Below are 21,851 nucleotides of genomic sequence, written 5' to 3'. Positions count from 1 at the left end.
TCAATTTCCTCAACTGCAAAAGGGGGGGATAAAAATATTAGCACCTACTTTGCAGTTTTGAGGTTCAAGTTATCATGAGGATCAAATAAGATATTTGTCAAAAGCGAACACACATAGTAGGCATTGTATAAATGATTACTCCCTTTCATTTCCCTGCCTCCTTTTTTTTTTTTAAAAGGCTGAGTCTCCCTAACTCACCTAGGCTGGAAAGGGATACTCATGGACCCAGTCCACTTCTGATAGGCACAGTAACTTTGTCCTACTTTTTTCCCAACCTGGTGGCCTTCCACTCCCAGGGGCTCATAATATGATGCTGGTCTTACGTCTGGACATCTGATCAGCTTGGCCCACTGGAGCTCAGGATTCCTGAGTTTGAGAGATCTGCCAGCCTCAGACTTCCTGGGAGCAGGGATTACAAGCAGAGGCTCCCATGCCCAGCTTACAGGTACCTGTTAATCACCACCATCCCCATTCATGTTGAATGAATGAAAAAAGGCATTCATTAAGTACCTATTGTGTACCTACTAGGTGCTGGACATCCAAAGACAAAAGTGAGGCTGTCTCTGCCCTCAACTTACATTTAATGGGGGGAGACAACTCTATATATATATATATATATATATATATATATATATATATATATATATATATATATATATATATGGGAATGGTGGCTAGGGAAGGGAGTTTTTGTCTGAAGAGACAAGATAGGAATAATGAGTGGAATATTAGAGTAGGCAGTTGTCAGGCCTTTCCCAGAAGCAATGATAATTGCTGTTAGATTATTATCCAAAAAGCAAGAGGTGCCACAGAAACCCTCATAATTTATTTAATAAAAAGACATAAATTCTCCATGACTTAGATTGCATAGAGGAAGAAAGACCATGTAGAAATTGCTGATCCTAGCATTCTACAATGATCTGCCATATCTTGACAAGGTTTGGAAGAATCATCCATCCATCCATCCATCTGTCTGTCTGCCAATCTGTTTGTAAATCTGTCTGTCTATCTGTCTGTCTATCCATCCATCCATGCATCCATTCAGTCATCCATCTATCTATCTCTCTATCTATCTGTCTGTCTGTCTATCCATCCATCCATTCATTCAGTCACTTATCCATCCATCCATTCATTCATTTAAAAAATTTTTTTATTTTTATTTTTTGCTTTTTTTGGGGGGAGGGCAATTGGGGTTAAGTGACTTGCCCAAGGTCACATGGCTAGTTTATTTTTGTGTGTGTGTTAAGTGTCTGAGGCCAGATCTGAACCCAGGTCCTCCTGACCCCAGGGCCAGTGCTCTATACACTGCGCCACCTAGCTACTACCCCCATCCATTCATTTTTAAGTGTGGTTTTTCACAGTGGATAAAAATCTCAAAGAAAATGTGGTAGGTTTTGAAAATCCTTTTTTTTCCCCAGAAGGATGCAGTTGCTTGGGGAATACACAAATATTTTCCTGAGTCTTGTATTGTCCTGTAGCAGTTGGTGGTAATAGATGGTCTGTCAGAGAACGCAGCTTTGCTAAGAGGAGAGCACAGAAACTCCTTGATACAGTGAGAAATTTCAGAGAAGGGTCATAATCCTCTCTGGTACTTCCTGTTAGAAAGTCGTACAAAAAGTACATCTGGTAACCTTTGATTTCACCACCAACTAGCTCTCTGACCTTGGGCAAATCTCAGGGTCTAGGACTTGGTGCTAAAAGAGACTTTAGAGAGCACAAAATGAAATACAAATAAAGCAACAGAGTCCCAATCCAACACTCACTTACCTCACCTGCAAGATAGTTAGTCAATGAGCATTCCTTAGTATATACCAGATACTGGGCTAAGTGCTGGGGTTACAAAGCACAGCTCGGATAGACGCAGACTCTCAGCTCTTAACAAATTCACATTCCAGTGGCAGTGGGCATAGGGTGAGGGTAGAGACGACAAGCTGACAATTATGTACCTACAAGATATATGCAAGGTAAATGGGAGGTAATCACAGTGGGAAGGCACTAGCAGTGGGGAAGACCTGGGAGAGCCATTCTCAGGTGGGACTGGAGCAGAATCTTGAAGGAAGCTCGGGGAGTTTGATGATGTTTGTTCTATTCATCTCATGAGGTTCTTATGAAGCTAAATGAATTAATAGATAGGCTCAGAAGAGCACAGATTTCGAGTTGGGGTGTGAAAGCATACAGTATAGACGTAGAAAGTACAGAGGGCTAGATAGATGTGTAAGCTATTTAAGGATGGCCTTCATCCAAAGTGAATAGGAAACCTCAGCAAGCTTATGGAAACTGCCTGGATCCCAGTTATTAAGTAAATAGTGAATGAATGAATAGCATTATAAAGAAAATCTTTTGGGGACCTCTAAGTGGTGCAGTGAATAGAGCACCAGCCCTGGAGTCAGGAGGATCTGAGTTCAAATGCGGCCTCAGAGGTACTAGCTATGTGACCTTGGGCAGGTCACTTAACCCGAATTGCCCTGCCTTCCCCCTACCAAAAAGACCAAAAAAAAAAAAAAAAGGAAAAAAATCTTTTGTAATAAAGAATTCTGGTCCCTAGCTAATGCTACAATTAACTAACTTCAAGAAATGTTTAACATTAAAATTCCTACACAATTGGAATTGGCCAGCCATCCTCAGCTCTACTCATGGGAGTATGTACTATAATACAACCTTCCTAAGAAGCTCCTACTTGATGAAATTTTCCTCCCCATAAATTATGTTTTCATAATTTACAATTAGTCTCTCATTTTCCATATAAGTTTTTAATGGCTGGCCCCCCTTGAGAAGGCTTGATTTGTGTGCAGTTGGTTATGTGAAATTTTTTTCACCCTTTTTGTTCTACTGGTGGGTGTTTTTAGTGCAGCATTTGTAGCCACAATAAAGGGTTGGCTGGACATGCCCTCCGTTAGGCACGTTGAGAGGTTTTTGTTTTGTTTTATTTTTTGCTTTTTGGAGGGGGGAAGGCAGGGCAATTGGGGTTAAGTGACTTGCCCCAGGTCACACGGCTAGTTTTTGTGTTAAGTGTCTGAGGTCAGATTTGAACTCAAGTCCTCCTGACTCCAGGGCCGGTGTTCTAATCACTGCACCACCTAGCCGCCCCAGGTTGAGAGGTTTCTTATTGATTATTTTATGCCTATGCATTATTTTTCTATTTCTATCACAATTTTCATTTTTTTGTCATGATTCTTATAAAGTAGAAAAACTTACCTATATTGCATCTTCCCTGTGAAATCTTTCCCCAGTTCCTAGCGCCCCTATTTACCTTGCATTTATTGTTTATATGTTTGATATGTACTTATATATAAAAGACTTTATATACAAGTATATATCTTTTTATATATAGTATATAGGATATGTATAGACTACATAAGAATATATATATAGAATATATAAGTACTAATCTATAGACTTACATGGAATTTGTGTACACGTATATATAAATGCATATGTAGACTTTATGCACATATTGTTTCCCTGGCATAATGCAACTAATAATAATAATGAGGGTTAACGTTACTACATCCCTTACTGTGTGCCAGGCACTGTGTTCTGCATTTTACAAAGAATATCTCATTTATCCTTCCCTGGGAGGGAGCTGCTGTTGTGATCCTTGTTTTTGCTGTTGCCGTGCAGTGGCATCTGACTCTTTGCCACCCCATGGACCATAGCACACCAGGCCTTTCTATCCTCAGCTATCTCTCAAAGTCTGTCCAAGTTCATGTTGGTTATTCCCCATTTTACACATTATGAAACTGAGGCAAAAAGAGGTTAAGGAAGAATTGCCCTGGTTCTGACAGCTAGTAAGCATATGAGGCTGAATTTGAATCCAGGCCTGGCGCTCTGTCCACTGTATCACTTACCTGTCCCCTCATAAAAACTTCTTGAAGACAGGGTTGGCTTCATTTTTTTTTTTGTCTCTCTCTGCCTGGTGCCTAGCAAAGTGGTAGGTGCTTAATAAATGATTGTCGATTGATATGTAAATGATGGCTTTTCTTGAGATATTGGAGATGATTTCAACAAAATATGTAAGGGGTGAATCCTTCTATAGCTCAGCTCATAGAGTGGAGGACTGGACTTGCTGGTTCAGTAGCAGCTCTAAGATGGTCTTTGAAACTTGAGGAAGGCTTGGTGGAGAGAGAGCTGGCCTCAGAGACCTTGATTCAAATCCCACCGCCTACACTTACTATCTATGTGACCCTGGGCATGTAACCTTTTTTTTTTTTAAGCTTTTATTTAGTATTTTATTTTTCCCCAGTTACATTGTCAAAACCATTTTTAATACTTGTTTTTAAAACTTTGAATTCCAAATTCTCTCTCTTCCTCCATCTCCCTCCCCTCCATTGAGAAGGCAAGTATTTCAGTATAGGTTATACATGTGTAGTCATGGGCATGTAATTTTGACTCCCTGTGTCTCAGTCTTTTCACCTGTAAAACGGGAAAGTTCGAATAGATGGCCTCTGAGGTTCCTCCAATATTCATATCTCTCCTGCAACTAAAGGTATACAATGTGGTAGAATGGAAAGAATGCTGGACCTTGAAGTCAAGTTGGAATGCCAGGTCCTAACACTCGGTGGTTGTGCAGACTTGGGCAAGTCACTACTCATCTGTAAAATGGGCAGATTAATGCCTGTGGCACCTGCATCTCCGGCTGTTAGGAGAATCAGATGAGATAATGTAAAGCGTGGTGCACTCTAGGCATGTCAGCTCTTATTATGATCATTACACACAGAGAGATGGCTGAAATTCAGCACTGCTCGGCCCCAAAGTAGCTCCCCACAAATATGTTCTTAAACAAAGATTTCAATTCCTCCCCATAGCCAGACACTGGCATGTGTGTGCACATACCTGCTGACTCCAACACAGTACCCCTTTGTTGTGAGTGGTCACGGGAAAAAACCTGTACTTTTCAGAATTTGAGAGCTTGGATCCTAATGGTGCCTGAGACTTTTAAACGGCCTAATTAGTATTTGATGCATGGCTAAAGGGAGTTGGGCTCTCACCGGGATGCTATTTTAGCTGAGAGTCTAAAAAAGTTAGCTTGGAGCATCTCCAAAGTACTATAGAAATCTAAGGTTTGTTGGGTTATTTCTCGGAGACTCTGTTGTCCTAGGCGTGTTACTGTGATGACCCCCTGTGGTATTTTACACAGCCCACGCTTGTTAGATTTAATGCTCCTGATGACCATGCAGACCATTTCTACTGCCTAATATTCTTTGTTGGGTAAGCTACAAAAATGCTTTTTTTGCATGCTGGGGCCTGTCCACATAAATTGGGCAGTTGGGTTCCACACCCATGACATGAAACTTTAATCTGGGGGAAGAAAACATTGCAGGCTTCAGGTGGCTTTTTGATGTATTGTTTATGATCTCACATGTATATATCATGAGAAGTTGGTGTAGGATCATAAGGGCTTCTCTGTAATTCAGATGAAAACGAGCAAGTTTCTCTTGGGTCTGTGGGCTTTCATACTGACAGCTGTGCAAGCTTTCCTTCTTCTGGTGTTTTTGCCCTGGCAAACTAGACTATTTAAGAAGACAAGGAAGTGAGAAAGGATTTGGTCTTTTCTTATCTATAATTTGGAAGGATTACTCCAGAAAGTTTTGAGATTACAACAGTGAATGTAATTTTTGTTTCTTCTGATATGGTGCTTTTCTTTCCTCTGCTAACAATTGAAACAGGTGTGCACTTGATAATTTTTTTTTCCTTACCTCAATTTTTCTTTTGAAAATTGACTTTTGGGGACACATGCATGAAAAGGTATCTAGGAGGTAATTGTAGTCAGTTTTCTGTATGAAGAGATTACTTTGATTACAGTACACCATGGAACAGTTAAGGAGCCAGCTTCACACCTTCCCCAGTTAGCATTCTATGCCAAGAGTTTTTTTTGGTCCATCCTGAAAAATGGCCAAGTTAGACATAGACTCTATTAGAATGGTTGTTATGTTGCTTTACAAATTTATTTATATGGGGTGGCTAGGTGGCACATTGAATAGAGCACCAGTCCTGGAGTCAGGAGGACCTGAGTTCAAATCTGGCCTCAGACACTTAACACAAAGAAACTAGCCATGTGACCTCGGGCAAGTCATTTAACCCGAATCGCCCTCCAAAAAGCAAAAAAAAAAAAATTTCTTTATACCTCAATTCCTCCCCCCCATTTTCTATAACAGTTTTCAAAAGAATTACATACACATTTACCTCCCTTTTTGCTCAGTAGAAAGTCTGTTGCCCATATATTTTCCCTCCCAGGCAACCCTTTTATTTCTGTATAGTTACTTTAAAAATCAATTTGGAAACAAAATATTTAGGTCCTTTAGAAAGGGGAGTTTACTGATTAGCTGAATCTGACAGATCTTGTATTGATTCTTGTATACATATACGCCTATATAACTAGATATATACATACACATCATAAATTCTAATAATTATGCTAGAATTAACAAATAAGCATTATCTCTCCTCTTAAAAACAGGAATTTTCAGAACCAACAATAGTTCTTTTTGAAAGAGAAGACTTCAAAGGGAAAAAAATTGAACTTAATGAAGAAGTGGTGAACCTCCGGTTCCTGGGATTTAATACCCAAATACGCTCTGTCCAGGTTTTTGGCGGCATGTAAGCTGATGATTTATTCTGTTTTTCATGTTACAAAAAAGTGTCACATTGAGAAGCTGCTGTTCTGTGTACTCTTATGAATCGTGTTACTTTGGCCAATGTATTCGTCCATCTTGCATGCACTCAGTTTTATAGAGTTAAAAAAAAAATCTCACCAAATCAAGTGCATGTTAAGGTTTATCTGTAGTCATCATTAAGTACCAAAAAAAAAAAAAATCAAGTATGTTGGTGAGTCTTAGGAATCATAACATTGCTTTGATTTCCTTTTGTGAGTAAAAATGAATACTTAAGTTAGCAAGTGCCCCTTAGGTCTGACACACTAACTGCTCAAAGCCAGCCATTCATTTATTCATTCATTCAGAGTATAACTCTGCTGTGTTAGTTTTTGGAAGAAATACAAAGTTTAGATAAAGGCCAAGTAGTGCTAGTCACTGGGGATAGCAGGACAAAAAGGAGATTCTTGCCCTGAAGAAACTTATATTCTGTTGGAGGAGTTTGATGGGTCCATCGAGCCTTTTGGTGACTCATAATTCTTAAAAACATATTAGAAATTATATGATGTTTAAGCATCATTACTTGTAATATACTGTAATCATGTACATATTTTTACAAAATATAGAAACTTTACTTGGATATGATTTAACCACTTGTATACCTTTCTCCTCCAACCCACTCCCCCCCTCCCCTGCAGGCCTTGAGGCTACATGTGGCCTTCTAGGTCCTTGGGTGCACCTTTTTGACCGAGTCCAAGTTTTATACAACAAATCATTTTATTAAGGGGATTTGTTCTGCAAAGTTTGGATTCAGTCAAAGTACCATAGTTGAAGACCAAGAGAGCCACATGTGGTCTTAAGGCTGCAGGTTTCCCATCACTTCTCAGTGGAAAGAATAATGAAAATATTTTTACATGCATTAGAAATGATATAGTGTTGCCTTTAGGCATTATTACTTCTAATACAATGTATCAGATATAGATATATATGTTTTATACATATGATATTTCTGTATTTTACAAAATACAGAAACTTTTATGGCTGTGATTTAACTCTTTGTATACCCTCTCCTCTACCCTTCTTTTCCCAGCTAGGAGAAAACCAGAAAACCATAAACTATTATGTTAGGTTTCCCAACCCATAGTTTCACAATCAGAGGAATATTATGTAAGTTATTGGAAGGTGGAGTGGACAAGAGTTACCTTCTGATGTACCCATTTGCCTTCTGGAGTATGCCTTGTTTGAGAAAAGTGTCATTGGGCACACTTCAGACTTCAGCCTTCCTTCCAAAGTTTGAAGCAGAGAATATGGCTTGAAACAGGAAGGTTCTGATTGTGAGTGATTCTGTGAGCTCTCTTCACTGACTATAGTGGGAATGGCTCACAGGGCTTTTTCACTAAAAGAACACATGAGTTTTATTGTCTGCTTCCCCTTTTGTAGGGGAAATACTGGTATGTTTTTTCTTAGAAAAGTATCCTTTAGTCTATTGCTTGTAGGGAGACAAGGAAGTGAGAAAGGATTTTGGTCTTTTCTTATCTATAATTTGGAAGGATTATTCTAGAAAGTTTTGAGATCCCAACAATGAATGTAATTTGTGCTTCTTTTGATATGGGCATTGTCACTGATTGTAGGTTACCTTTCTAAATTTTTTTTTCAGATGGGTCACTTATGAATACAGCAATTATAGGGGGCGGCAGATCTTGCTGTCACCTGCAGAAGTGCCTAATTGGTATGAATTCAGTGGCTGCCGCCAGATAGGTTCCCTCAGACCTTTTATTCAGGTATGGTTTTTTTTTCCTACTGTTTTCCATGAACAATTCTCATAACTGATTTAACTACTTGTGTACTCTCCCTTCCCCCGTATCCTTTCCTGGCATTCCTTTAATTTCAGAATGTTATCCCCAGCTAATAAAGTTTAAAATTGGCTCGAGTTGCTTTACACTTAGTCTCCTTCCCTGGCTGAAGTGAGGGCTACTCTTAAAAGTGCTGACGTAGCTAGCCTTAGAACATGGACTGTTCCCAATAAACCACCTGTTAACAGGCAGGCAGGTTCCTTACCCCATGGCACTTCTTCCAGAGTTTCATCTTGTTTGCCTCGCTGAAAGAACCCAGCCTTCACCTCTGTCAGGCTCCTACAAGCTGGTGGGGGAGGCGGAGGGCAGCAATCAATACTATTCCCAATAGTGCTGCATTGTTGTTGGTTTCTGTTTTTCCAGAAACGGATCTACTTCAGGCTTCGGAATAAAGCCACAGGGTTGTTCATGTCAACCAATGGAAACCTTGAGGATCTGAAGCTTCTCCGGATACAGGTGATGGAGGATGTTGGAGCAGATGATCAGATATGGATTTACCAAGAAGGATGCATCAAATGCAGGGTGAGACCTTAGAACCGGACAGTGAGACTGCTGCCATGTCCCCTTTAACATACTTCTGCCCCCTCCGAAGGGTGTTGTCTGAAACAGAACTTACATAAGAAGGGCTCCTTTGCTCTGGGAGAGCAGCCTCCCCTTTTCAGTTCCTGAACTAGTTTCATATAGTATCAACTCTACATCTGCATCATTGCCATTATGGATTTTTCCCCCTCTGTTACATGGTCACAGAAAAAGGAGGTGCTGATATTTGCGCAAGCCTCTTCTTAACCTACTTTGTGCTGTCATTAGCTATGAACAGCAGCTAATAAATTCAAGTCAGCAATTTCTGTTTCCCAACTCTAGCTTTTGCAGTCAAACAGTGTGGTTGAGATGTGAGAATGCAAGTTATTAAAAGATGCTGCAAGGCACACAGCAAAATCCCCTTCCTGGTTTTCTAATCTCATTGGGTTCTAAAAAATTGTTCACCTTCTTTCTCCTGGAGGAGAAGATGAGGAAATACCTCCTCCGCCATCTCTGTTGTTGTTCAGTTGTGTCTGACTCTTTGGGGCCTATTTGGGATTTTTTTGGCAAAGATACTGGAGTGGTTTGCCATTTCCTTTTCCAACTCGTTTTATAGATGAGGAAACTGAGGCAAACAGGGTGAAGTGACTTGTCCAGGGTCACACAACTAGTAAGTATCTGAGGCCAGATTTGAACTCAGGGAGAGGACTCTTCCTGACTCCTGGCCTGGGACACTTCCCAGATGCCCTACTCCCTCCTCTTCCACCCCTCCCCCCCAAAGCCATCTATGACTGTATCTGAACAAGACTGTAAAATAGGAAAACTCATTCACATTTCTCATTTTAAATGCTTCAGTTTTCAGCCTATGACTGAGCTTAAATGAAAGAAAAAATCAAGAGTCATGAATCAGCCAGAGATATCCACAGACTTCTGAAAGTGACTCTGAGAGGGAGGGGAATTCATGTCTCAATTTCAGCTCTTATGCTTGAAGGGAAAAAACCTTCCTTTTTAGAAGGTACTGTTTGGGCATGCAAGGAAGAGACACACTGAGAAAAGGGATTAACAAAGAGATTAGAGCTGAGAAGGAGGCCAACATTATCTTAAGCCAGACAAGGGAACTGTGTGCTTCACAGGAATATTGCTCCAGGCCAGAACATTTTGGCAAAGATATGGAACAGCCTTGAATTCAGTCAGTAATACTTAGGATGATGGAGGATATTTCAGCAAAGGAAAAACTCTTGTCATTAAACACATTCTTCACTTCAACTTTCATTGAAGAGCATGTGTTTGTATTTCATTTTCAAGCTCTTTGGTTTATGAAGTTTGAATTCAGTCAAAGGGCCACACTTTAGGACCTAGAGGGTCACACGTGGCCTCGAGGCTGCAGGTTCCCTCACCCCTGAGTCCAATGGTGTGATTTTTCTATAGGTTAGAAGAGCCGAGGCCCCAAAGAGTTGCTATACTTGAAAAATTCATCATTACAGATAAAGGACCTCTCTGAACATAAGTGGGCTGGTCCTTGACAGACAGAAAACATGCAGGTTGCCATTGGTTCCATAACATGGAGCCTTTAAGCTGGACCAGAGCTGGGTATCAGAGCAAGAATTCAGTAGAGGAAGCACAGGCTACAGAACTGTATGTCATTGTAAAAAGAGTATGTGGCATTGTTATAAAGGTTTTATTAGAATGAGTTTAGAATAACAGCTTTTTGGGAGTGTCTGTGAATAATGCATTTGGCGCAGACACAGTCCAATAAAATCATTGTCTTGTTTTACCCCAGAGATGGTTTTCCTTTTTTTACTAGGCTTCTTTTAGAACTCTCTATTGGAGGAAGGGCAGGAGACACTAATAATCATATTTTAAACTTTTTCAATGGTGTAATAGTTTATTGGCTATTCTACTGTTAAAATTAGAGAGACTAATATACTGGTGGAATCATTAACATTTTATTTTCTTAGGTAAGGTGAACAATTTGACTGGCAGAGGGTGGAGGTTTTATCAGAAGATTCTTTCTGATCCTCCATAGCTAATAAAGGGAAGAGGTCTACTAAGCTCTTTTTAGTAGACGACAGACTAAGGGATGATAGTAACAATAGCATTTACATAGTGCTTTTAGTGTTTTCAAAATGCTTTACCAAAAAAATCTCATTATGTTCTCACAACAACCCTTGGAGGTATTATTGCTATATGCTCTTATTACCCCCATTTTACAAATGAGGAAACTGAGGCAGGCACAGGTTAAGTGACTTGCTCAGGGTCACCCAGCCAGGAATGAGTGTCTGAGGTAGAATTTGAACTCATCTTCCCCAATTCCAGGACCAGCACTTTTTCCACTGGGCCACTTAGGTGCTTGCAGAGTTAAGAACTAAGATTAAGATGTGTTGGGTTTTCTTTTTCCTTTGAACAGATCGCAGAGGATTGCTGCTTGACCATTGTTGGAAGTCTTGTAACCTCGGGTTCTAAACTAGGCTTGGCACTTGACCAGAATGAAGACAGCCAGTTCTGGAGTATTAAGTCTGATGGAAGAATCTATAGCAAGTTGAAGCCAAACTTAGTTTTGGATATCAAAGGTAAAGATTTTTTTTTTCCTTTCATTGAATTATGATTTTAATGATGTCTTTTCCCTAGCATTAGAAAACCTAAGTGAGCCTATGACAGACAATATGATGTTATGATGGGGAGTCATATCTTTCTAACATCATCTTAAGTTTCCACCTTAAGGGTCAACAAATCCAAACACCCTCCTCCCCCATTTTACAGATGAGGAAACCGAGGCCCACAGCAATGTAAAGTAACATGCCTAAAGTCATAACAACTAGTGTCTGAGGTGGGATTAGAACCCAGATCTTCCTGACTCCAAGTCCAGAGATTGTTCCACTCTATCTTGTTGTATTTTCAGGTTTACAAAGCACTTTCCTCATAGTGGTTCTGTAAGAAGCACCGGTATTATCTTTTTACAAATGAGGAAACTGAGGCTCTAAATCCCAATCCTTTGTTCTTTTCACTCTCCCTCTCTTCTACCAAGCCAACATTACCTTCAGTTTACTTTTGTGTGTGTACTCTGTGTATACATTGTCTCATAGAATGTAAGCTCCTTGAGGGCAGGGCTTTGTTTCTACTGAGTAGCACATGGTAGGTATTTACTAAATGCTTGTTCCCTTCCCTTCTTCCCTACCAGCCAAAATTATCGTATATTTATTTCTGTGTGTGCTCTTTATTTTCTGACATATGGAGGGGAAAAGGGTTTTTTTTATTAAAAAATTAAAAATTAATAAAATAATAATAATAAAAACTCTGGGATAATAATAGCATATAGCAATAATACCTCCAAGGGTTGTTGTGAGGACAGAATGAGATTTTTTAAAATAGGTGGTGGTGTTCAGTGTTTGCAGTTGTGTCTGACTCTGTGACCCCATTTGGAGTTTTTTTGGCAAAGGTACTGGAGTGGTTTGCCATTCCTTCGCCAATCCATTTTACAGATGAGAAAATTAAGGCAAACAGGGCAAAGACTTGCCCAGGGTCACACAGCTAAAGTGCCTGAGGTCGAATTTGAACTCAGGAAAATGAATCTTCCTGACTCTTCTATGCACTATGGCGCCACCTAGCTGCTTTAAAATAGGCACTTGACCCATATTCTTTTACATCTACTTCATTCAACAAACTTTTTAAAAGCTTTTACTGTGTGCAGTGTCCTGTACCAGATACTGGCAGAGGAGGTAGATATAAAATAAGGTACCCTTTGCTTTTAGGTATCTTAACATTTCTTATGGGGAGTGAGTGATAGCTCAATCATGAATTTGGGTCTTAATCTAATTGAAACATCTCATTTTACAGATGAGGAAATCAGGGGCCAGAGGGATCAAGTGATTTGGCCACAGCCAAGTTTAGAGCTGGGGTTTGAATCCCGGTCCTCTGACCTCAAATCTAGCACACTTTTCCACTATACCTTACTAAATAAAGTACACAAGTGCTTTATTAGAATATGATGCAGGCACAAGAGAAGTCTGATTGGTATGACCTCAGATGGAGGAGAATCATTTCAGTTGGAGACCACAGAAGGTTTCATAGAGGAGCTGGACCATAAGGAAGGCATAAAATACCTGTATTCAACATGATTGGATAACGGGCATTCAATTTGCAGTGAATGTACACACATATTTTTTTTATTTTGGTTGAATTTCCTAAAAGATTTCAAGGCTGTTATCTCACTTGATTTCTGGTTTTAAATCTTACTATGATTTCTCTTGCTTATATTATTATTTTAAAATTAGCATATTCATCATAAGAATATGCCACAAGGTAAAGGCAGGAGGTCTTGGCTCCTTCATACAAATGTTGTTGTGTCCCTCCTCTACTTCCATTGTTTTTTCTTGTTTAAGATACACCATACAGCTGTGTCATTTTTTCTTCCATTAAAATAATTGGAAATAAGACAGAGATGTTCATCTCAACATTTCTTACAGACCAAATTAATCTTCTGGGGGAAATCAGTAATATTTCAGAGCAAGTTAAAGAGACAGTTAAGACAGAAATGTTTAAAAGACTAGCAGACAGCATATGAAAGATGTTATAATCCTTGGGCAATTCAGTTCTTTATGGTCTCTCTTCCTCTCCTCAAAAAAAAAATATTGGTTAATAAAGCATATGTATGGAAAATAAACTGATCTCAGTCACTATTGAGATGGTCAGAATACAGCCTTGTGGTGGGGTCTTTTATTCATGCAATTTAGGGTAATCTGTATTTAAATTATTAATGGGCACTTTTCTATTTCACACCAAACAAATGAGCTAGACTGTGTTTTGTAAATTTTATGAAGCCTTGATAATACAAAGCCTAACTTCACCTTATTTTTATTATTTTTAGATGAGTGCTATAGAATAGGCTCTCAGTTGGATTTTCAATTTTTCAAATGGGATAATGGAGTTGTTTTCAAAGACTGAATTTTGGATTTGGGAGTCAGGAAGACCCAAGTTTAAATCCAGCCTCAGACACACAATAGCTATGTGACCCTCGGCAAGTGACTTCTTTTAGCCTTCAGTTTTTCTTTATATTTAAAATGGGAGATGCACTCATCTCACAGGACTGTGAAGGTCAAATGAGATGACATGTAAAAACACTTTGGAAACCTCAAAGCACTATAACAATGCTAAGTATTGTGATTGTTACTACTGTTATTATTGTTGTTTTTATCATTGGATTCAGCAGGTTTGGCACAATCCTAAACTAGTCAGTGTTTAGCCTGGTCCTTGTCAAGACTGGGATTTTTCTGTACTTAAACTTCATATTCAAGTGCATGAGAACACTGCCACCTTGTGGACTCAACAGAATGATGCTGTGTAATCCCACAAGTCAAGAAAGAACAAATACTTAGAACTTCCTGCCCTAGAACTCAGGGCTGGCATGGCCCTGAGAGACTACTGGCACCAACTCTTTGATTTATAGATGAGGAATCTGAAGCCCAGAAAGCTTGAGATGTGCCTGAGGTCGCACAGAAAGCTAGGGGCAAAACGGTGGTGCTGGTAAATGAGAGGCTGGATTTTCACCTATTATAACTTTTGCTTATTTTTAAATATTTTACTTATTTAATACTTAATAAGATAAATGCAAGATTTAAGGACACAAATGTATTTCATTTAATTGATCTTCAGGTGAGAGTGGTCCAGTGTTCTTCACCATTCTGAAATGACCCATGGAAAGTAGCATTGAAGTCTATCTTAAATTCCATTCTAATATTGATTCCTCTGCACATTTTATAAAAAGTAATATATACCCATCATTCAAAGACAATTTACATGCATTTCTGTTTTAAGGCAGAGGAATAGACTAAATGACCTTTAAAGGCCTCATAATTTTATGATGGATTTCTTCATTCAAGCATCTAGGTCACATGATGATTAAGAGAACCAGAGCTAGGAAGACCTGAATTCAAATTTGACCTTAGCTACTAGCTGTGTGATCCTGGGCAAGTCATTTAACCACTTTCTGACCCAGTTTCTTCATCTGCAAAAATGGGGGTAATTAAAAGCCCCTACTTCCCAGGGGGGCAATGTTGGGAGGATAAGAGAGATATTGTAAAGCATTTTGCAAAGGTCAAAGAGCTACACAAATACTAATTATTTTATTTTTATATCCTATTTATACACAATAATTATAATAAAAATTATTCCATTCTGTAAAAATCTGAAAAAGCCATCATCATGTATATACACAAAGAACACACACACAAAAAATCTTATGGTAATTAGAAAAGAGGAAATTGTGACTTGTAATATCCAACCTATACCTGTAAAAAATCTCCCAAATCATTCCAATATAACATTTTGCTTCTGGGATTTTTTTTTAATTGCGAGCGTGTTATGAACAGTATAGTATATAAGATTTTGTATCATATATCCTTCACAATATTCTAGTCAGTCCTCAACATTAACATTTAACTTTCTTGACTTTAGGCGTTTGTGTGATTTTATTAGTAACCTCGTTTTCACTTTTTGTGTTGGCAACCACAAACATCCGAGGCTGTGGGCGGTAGAGAAAAAATGAGAGGCAAGATGTGCGTGAGTTTGTGGAGGATTGGTATCCTACTGGGTGTCTCACTGGTCTTGTTCAGCTATAAAGAGCTCCCTGTATATTAGTTGCATATTTTTCAATGTTTGCCTTTAAAACTCAAGTTTTGTGTTGTAAGTCCTTTGAACTCTGAGGTGAAGTTGAGACCTGAGACCTTGCCCAGTCTCCGAGTCTTCAAACAGCATCTACTAAAGTCTCAGAAACCTCTTCCTTGGTTTTCAGAGGAAGGTCAAGGTAGAGATTTTGCAACCATATAATATGTAATATAATACCCTCACACCACCATCTGACAGTGGAAGATTAAGATTCAGGTTTAAAAATGTTTTAGTTTTAAGAATTTATGGTACTCTAGATTTCATGTGTTATAAAAAATGAATATTGTCTAAAATTGATTAAAAAAATGTTAGCACAAAAGATCATAAGAATTGTAGGGAATTACTAGCAAGAAAAAATGTTTTGCATGTTACCAGTTTTATTTCGTGTTCTACATTTTATCAGTAATCTCATGGTTAGGAAACCATGTTTCCTATGTTAGGAAAAGTGCATATTATCAGAATTAATGTTTTCTGATAAAGAATTACATGCAGAAAAGTGTATTTTCAGCAATATCTAGCAAAAGATTAGTTTTTGGTGGTTGCAGGACTCTAACTCCATTTCCCATAGGTTCAGCGTATGAGTATTTTAATTTTTTACTTTTGTGCTGTTTTTAGGAAAGTTGAGAATTGACTGTGTGTGTATATATATATATATTTATCATAATTTGGTTTTCTTCTTTCATTTTTTTTATCATATTGACTAAGGGTCTATCATTTTATTGGTTTTTTCATAAAACCAGCTCTTGGTTTTATTTATTAATTCAATAGTTTTCTTAATTTCAATTTTATTAATCTCTCCTTTGGTTTTCAATATTTCTAATTTAGTATTTAATTGGGGATTTTGAATTTGTTCTTTTTCTAGTTTTTTCAGTTGCCTGTCCAATTCGTTGAGCTCCCTTTTCTCTAATTTACTCATGTGTGCACTCAGGGATATAAAACTTCCCCTAATAACTGCCTTTAATGTATCCCACAAATTTTGGTATGTTGTGTCATTATTATCATTCTCTTGAATGAAATTACTGATTGTTTCTATAATTTCTTGTTTGACCCACTCATTCTTTAGGATTAAATTGTTTAATTTCCAATTAGTTTTTAGTCTGTCTTTCCATGGCCCTTTATTGCATATAATTTTTATTGCATCATGATCTGAGAAGGATGCATTTAATATTTCTGCCTTTACTGCATAGAATTGTGAGGTTTTTATGCCCTAGAACGTGGTCAATTTTTGAGTATGTGCCATGAACCGCTGAGAAGAAAGTGTATTCCTTTTTATCCCCATTCACTTTTCTCCAGAGATCTATCATACCTATCCTCACTAAAATCCTGTTCACCTCCTTAACTTCTTGTTTATTTTGAGGTTAGATTTATCAAGTTCAGAGAGGGGGAGATTAAGGTCTCCCACTAGTATAGTTTTGCTATATCTATTTCTTCCTCTAATTCCTTTACCTTCTCCTCTAGGAATTTGGATGCTACACCACTTGGTGCACATATGTTAAATATATATATGTATATATGTGTATATATATCATTTAATAATAAGATACAAGTGTTGCAAGAGGGTATCTCTTAAATATTCTTTTGTTCCTCTTCCCTTTCAATCTAGGGCAGTTGCATAACAATATTTTTGGTGTTCAGTGAACACTTTAAAAAATAATTGGACAATACTTATTCCTGAAGCCTGCTTTCTCTGCTCATCTCAACTTCCACATATATAGAAGTCAGATGCCCTGCATATTAATATATGCTCAGATTTATCTTCTTCTATTGTAGCAGCTTCTTACTTGGTCTTCCTGCTTCCAGTCTTTCTCATTTCTAATGTTTTCCACATAGCCATCCAAATAATCTTCCTAAGACACAGATCTTACCATATCATTGCCCTGCTCAACTCTCAGATAAAATATAGACTTTGCAATCTGGCTCCTACCTCCCTTCCAGCCTTCACATTACTTTCCTGACTTCATGTACCCTACAAACACTTTAAGCCAACTGTCTTGGTGTTCTCTCAAATCTGCATTCTGTCTCCATCAACTTCTCTGATGTGCTTGGTATGCATCTCTACTCACACTTGCCTCTAACAATTCTTGTATTTCATCATATCTGAGTGCAGGTACACGTTCTATGGGAAGTCTTCCCTGATCCCCATTGTTCACATGCTTTCTCCTTAAGTTACTTTATCTCTAGTGGGGTAAGTTTCTTGTGGGGCAGAGACTGCTTTTCATTTTTGTCTTTATGTTCTGGCATCATGCCTTGTTGTGGGTACTTCAAGGGCTGTTGGGTTAAATCAAATGGAATGAGAACTCTAGTACCATAACACCAAAGCCTTTTTTCAGAAAATCTTTACTGAGGCATCTATACATCCAAAGCATAGTGCTGGATTTTGCAGGGACTAAAAAGGTGAACAGCATACTGTCCTTGCCTTTACAAGGTCTGTTGATTCAGTGGTGAGGTCTGTGTTCTGTGAAAAAGAATTTTTCTTCTAAGCCAATAGGACCCTAAATGAGGCCTTTCTTTTATTAATACTTTACAATTAAAGAGCACCTCAAGAAGGCAGAACAAATATTTGCCAGCCAGACTTTCAGTTAAGTATCTCCTTAGAAAACCTTTTTTCTTAGAAACATTTTGTTTGCAGTTCTAATTGTGTCTTGGCAATAAATTTACATACAGAAGGGTTAATGATGTGAATATTTGTTGGGGACGACATACTGACTTAATATTAATGAGGACATAAAAAAAGTCCTACTTTTGCTTTTATAGGACTGGTGGTTCTTTGGTCCTTCCCACCTCCACCTCCCCTCCGGCCTCCATCATTCCCCTTAACAGTGTGGCAGCACTGGTGTCCGAGGCAGAAGCTCTGGGTTAGAGTTGCCACTCCTTGTGACTCTGGCCAAGTTACTTTCTCTACAGAAAACTGTTTTGTCATCCCTCAAGTGGCAGTAATTATCATACTGCCGACCACATAGGATTGTTGTGAGAAAAGCACTCTTAAAACCAAAGGGCTGCTCTTGTCAAAATCTTGTCCATAGGGGCACTATCCAATAGTGCCCTCGGTCCAGTTATAGTCAGCATTTTATGTGGGACAGAAGATGGCATAGGTCACATGCTTTCTTGTTAGATTTGCAGATGTCAGGAAACTAGAAAGGGATCACTAGAAAGGTGGGCCAAATATATTACGATGAAATTAAATTAGAAATCAATGCTAAGACCTCTACTTTGGCCCCCAAAATTAACTGTAAAAGATGGAGGTTTGGTTTTTTTATAAGAAAACCTAGGGGTTTTAGTGGATTGTAAAAGTGATAAGGCACTAGAAAAAGTATAATCTTAAATTGCAGAATGGTGTTGAGAACAAGGGATGTCAGACCACACTTGGAATCTTGTATTTAATTCTGGGTGCCACATTATAGGGAAAGTGATTAAGAAACTGGAATCCAAGTTATGTAAATATTGTTGGCAAGAACTGGCATTGTTTAATTGTTTAATTTATTGGAAAAGAATAGCAGAAGCAAATTTAGATTTGGTACAAGGAACTTAATAATTAGAAATATCATAGGTGAAATGGACTACCTTAGCAGATCATGAGGTTTTTCAATTTTGATCTTTAAAAGTAAGTTGGATGACCACTTGTTGGAGATATGTAGAAGGGCTTGCTTCACCTAGTGGTTGGACTAGATGGCCTCAGATCCCTTCCAACTCAGATTAGGATTCTCTTCATGTCATCTTTATATCCTTAGAGCTGTGTAGGGTAGCTCTTTCCCCAGTCATTCCCTCCCCTACCCCATCAATAGCAGACAAATTTGTGATTCCCTATTGGAAAGATACGGAAATCTCTGAAGGACAACACACAGAATTACAGAAGGGACTCCAGCAACTCTTTGCTACAAGTCATAAAAAGGAATTCCACTCTAACATATCTAACAAGTGGACAGTCAGCCTCTCCCTATATACCTTCAAGGAGGTGGGGAACCCCCTATATGATGTTATTGGTGATAGCAGATGCGCTATTAGGAATCATATAATTAAAAACAAAGCAGTCAGCCCTGTGCCACGTTGGAGGCAAAATCTCGGGCTTCTTTCCATAAGGTCTTTTGCCTTCTGGTTCATGTTTTCAGTTAAGTAAAAACCTGAGGGGCACCCATGCTATGTACTACATTTATAACATGCGGGTGACACTTCATTTTTACTTTTTCTTTCAGGGGGTGCACAATATGACCAAAAACACATCATTCTCAACACTGCCAACCAAGAGAAGTTGACACAGGTTTGGGAGGCCTTGATCCTGTAATTCTGGACAAAGAATGCAAAAGATACTCTGGAACTACAGCTAGAAACTTAAATAGAAGGAGTAGTGTTGGTGAAAAATTGGACATGGAACATTCAATTTGAATTCTAAAAAACCAGCATTCAGCCTCGAAGCACATCGTGCCTGGGAAATTTATTCCATCTTTTCAGGACAAAGTTTGCACTTATACTATAGCTTGTCACTGAGTTTTGGCAATACTGATTCTGTCCCTCTCTGTAATTTTTTTTAAGGAGCTGCTTAACAAGAGTGCCTTATTAGCAGATGTTTTGTGTTACTGGAGAGTTGTTAATATCGAATCTGTCTGCTTTAAATTATTCCCTAAGATGTCTTGACAGAAAAGAATGTAAACATACTAACCAACCAAAACATTCTGGACCCATAAAAGAAGCTGAACTATACAAAGGTGGGGAACAGTGGAAGCTGAAATTTGCAATATAAAGGATAGATCATTCACCAGCTGCAAAGTTCCTGTTCCGTGCCTGGCATACAGAAGGCTGCTTCATGATGTTTGCTGAATTGTTGAAAAGAAATGTAAATAATTTATTAGGACCATGATTGTGGTCCCCAAGATTTTTGGGTTGTTAATTCATTAATCATGCCACACCAGGCACTACTAGGGACTTTCAACCAAAGTCTGGGTGGAACACAAAGCTTTTAGTACATCATGTATATTCATCATGTTTAATTGTCAAGTACAGTCAAAATGTTTTTTCCTTCAGGCAACTTTTTAAAATGGCAGTATCCTTGGGATACTAGCTAGCCGTTGCATAGCTGTGCCACTGGCCCAGTAAGTATTCCTCGGCCATTATACCTATCAGTATAGTGGTGTGTGGCCCTAGACAGTTCTGAGTGAACATTACTTGCTTTAGGCAGAGAGATGGTTCCATGCAACACGATAACAGAACCTTTTCTTATAAGCTTACAAATGTTTTCATTTGTTTACTCCTCTTTAACAGTGTGAGCCTTCTCTTAAACTCAAAAGCTTCCAGGAGAATGGGCTCCATTTCCAGTCCTGTTAGTTGCTGTACTTGCTTCTTTTGTGAAAGTGCACTGGGCCCTGAGCCCTCGTTATCTCCCTAGCTCCAGAGAAAATGGATAGGTAGACCTAGTACTTGGGTGGGCAGACAGCCCCTGTCAAGATATCTTTGGGGTTGGGTGCCTAAAGTGAGGTAGTTGAACACATGCAACAATTGACTGGCTTTCATATAAGCTGGCCAAACTGTAGTTACCTCCCTTCCTGCAAACATTAAGCAGATCCTAAAATCTGCATGACAGCTGGTAACTTCATATATGAAAGGTGAAGTGAATTACAAAGTGTTCAACATACTGGGGCATGGGGTGCTGTTTATGAATGCAGTACGATAGTTCTGGCCACCACAGCTGGTTCTTCTCCAGCCTTTTCCTTCCTCGCCCCAACTGTGGCTCAGTTCACACAACACTGGTGCTTTTGTTCTTGTCTCTAGTGAAGCAAATCTCTTAATCTGATTCTGAGTGTGGTAAAAACCAAGTATTGAAATTTTGTCTCTGAGGTTCAAAATAAACAGCCTGTCATGATAGAGGTGAAATATATGTCTGTCTCTCTTTCATAAACATGTCCTTCTGATTCTAAGTTTTCTTTACTTTGAACACTGGTGCAGTCAGGTCTTCTAAGTCTAACCCTTGTTTCTGCCACCTCGGGTTAAATTTATTTCATGAATATGCTTCTTTCATGTTAACCTGACTCAGTAAAGCCTAACACATTACCATTTGTTAGCCATGGCACAGCACAACACTCTAAAGCCAAAAAAAAAAAAAAAATCAGTTGGTGGATTAGAAATGAGAATGCACAATGAAACAGGATGATGGTGAGGGTAAAATAATATGCCGTGTGTGTGTAGACCAACTGGAAACTGTTAGCAGTTGTTAATAGTGAATGAGTCTCCTGCCACCACC

The 21,851-nt window shown here is 38.7% G+C and overlaps 1 protein-coding gene across 2 annotated transcripts in view; it reads left to right on the top strand.

The window, feature by feature from the left end:
• The window catches only part of CRYBG1 (crystallin beta-gamma domain containing 1), a 273,376-nt gene extending 251,892 nt beyond the window's left edge, over positions 1 to 21,484 (top strand). For both annotated transcript variants that reach the window (XM_069077114.1, XM_069077115.1), the window contains 5 exons: positions 6,458 to 6,597; positions 8,248 to 8,371; positions 8,807 to 8,965; positions 11,370 to 11,532; positions 19,813 to 21,484. In XM_069077114.1, coding sequence (XP_068933215.1) covers positions 6,458 to 6,597; positions 8,248 to 8,371; positions 8,807 to 8,965; positions 11,370 to 11,532; positions 19,813 to 19,901 — 675 coding nt within the window. In that variant the 3' untranslated portion in view covers positions 19,902 to 21,484. The remainder of the gene's footprint in view (positions 1 to 6,457; positions 6,598 to 8,247; positions 8,372 to 8,806; positions 8,966 to 11,369; positions 11,533 to 19,812) is intronic.
• The last annotated feature ends 367 nt before the right edge of the window (positions 21,485 to 21,851 follow it).

Source organism: Petaurus breviceps, unplaced genomic scaffold (assembly GCF_028583685.1).
Source record: "Petaurus breviceps papuanus isolate PSGF00001 unplaced genomic scaffold, PetGlider_PUasm1.0 90977, whole genome shotgun sequence".
Lineage (NCBI taxonomy): Eukaryota > Metazoa > Chordata > Mammalia > Diprotodontia > Petauridae > Petaurus > Petaurus breviceps.
This window is presented reverse-complemented; position numbering and strand designations above follow the sequence as displayed.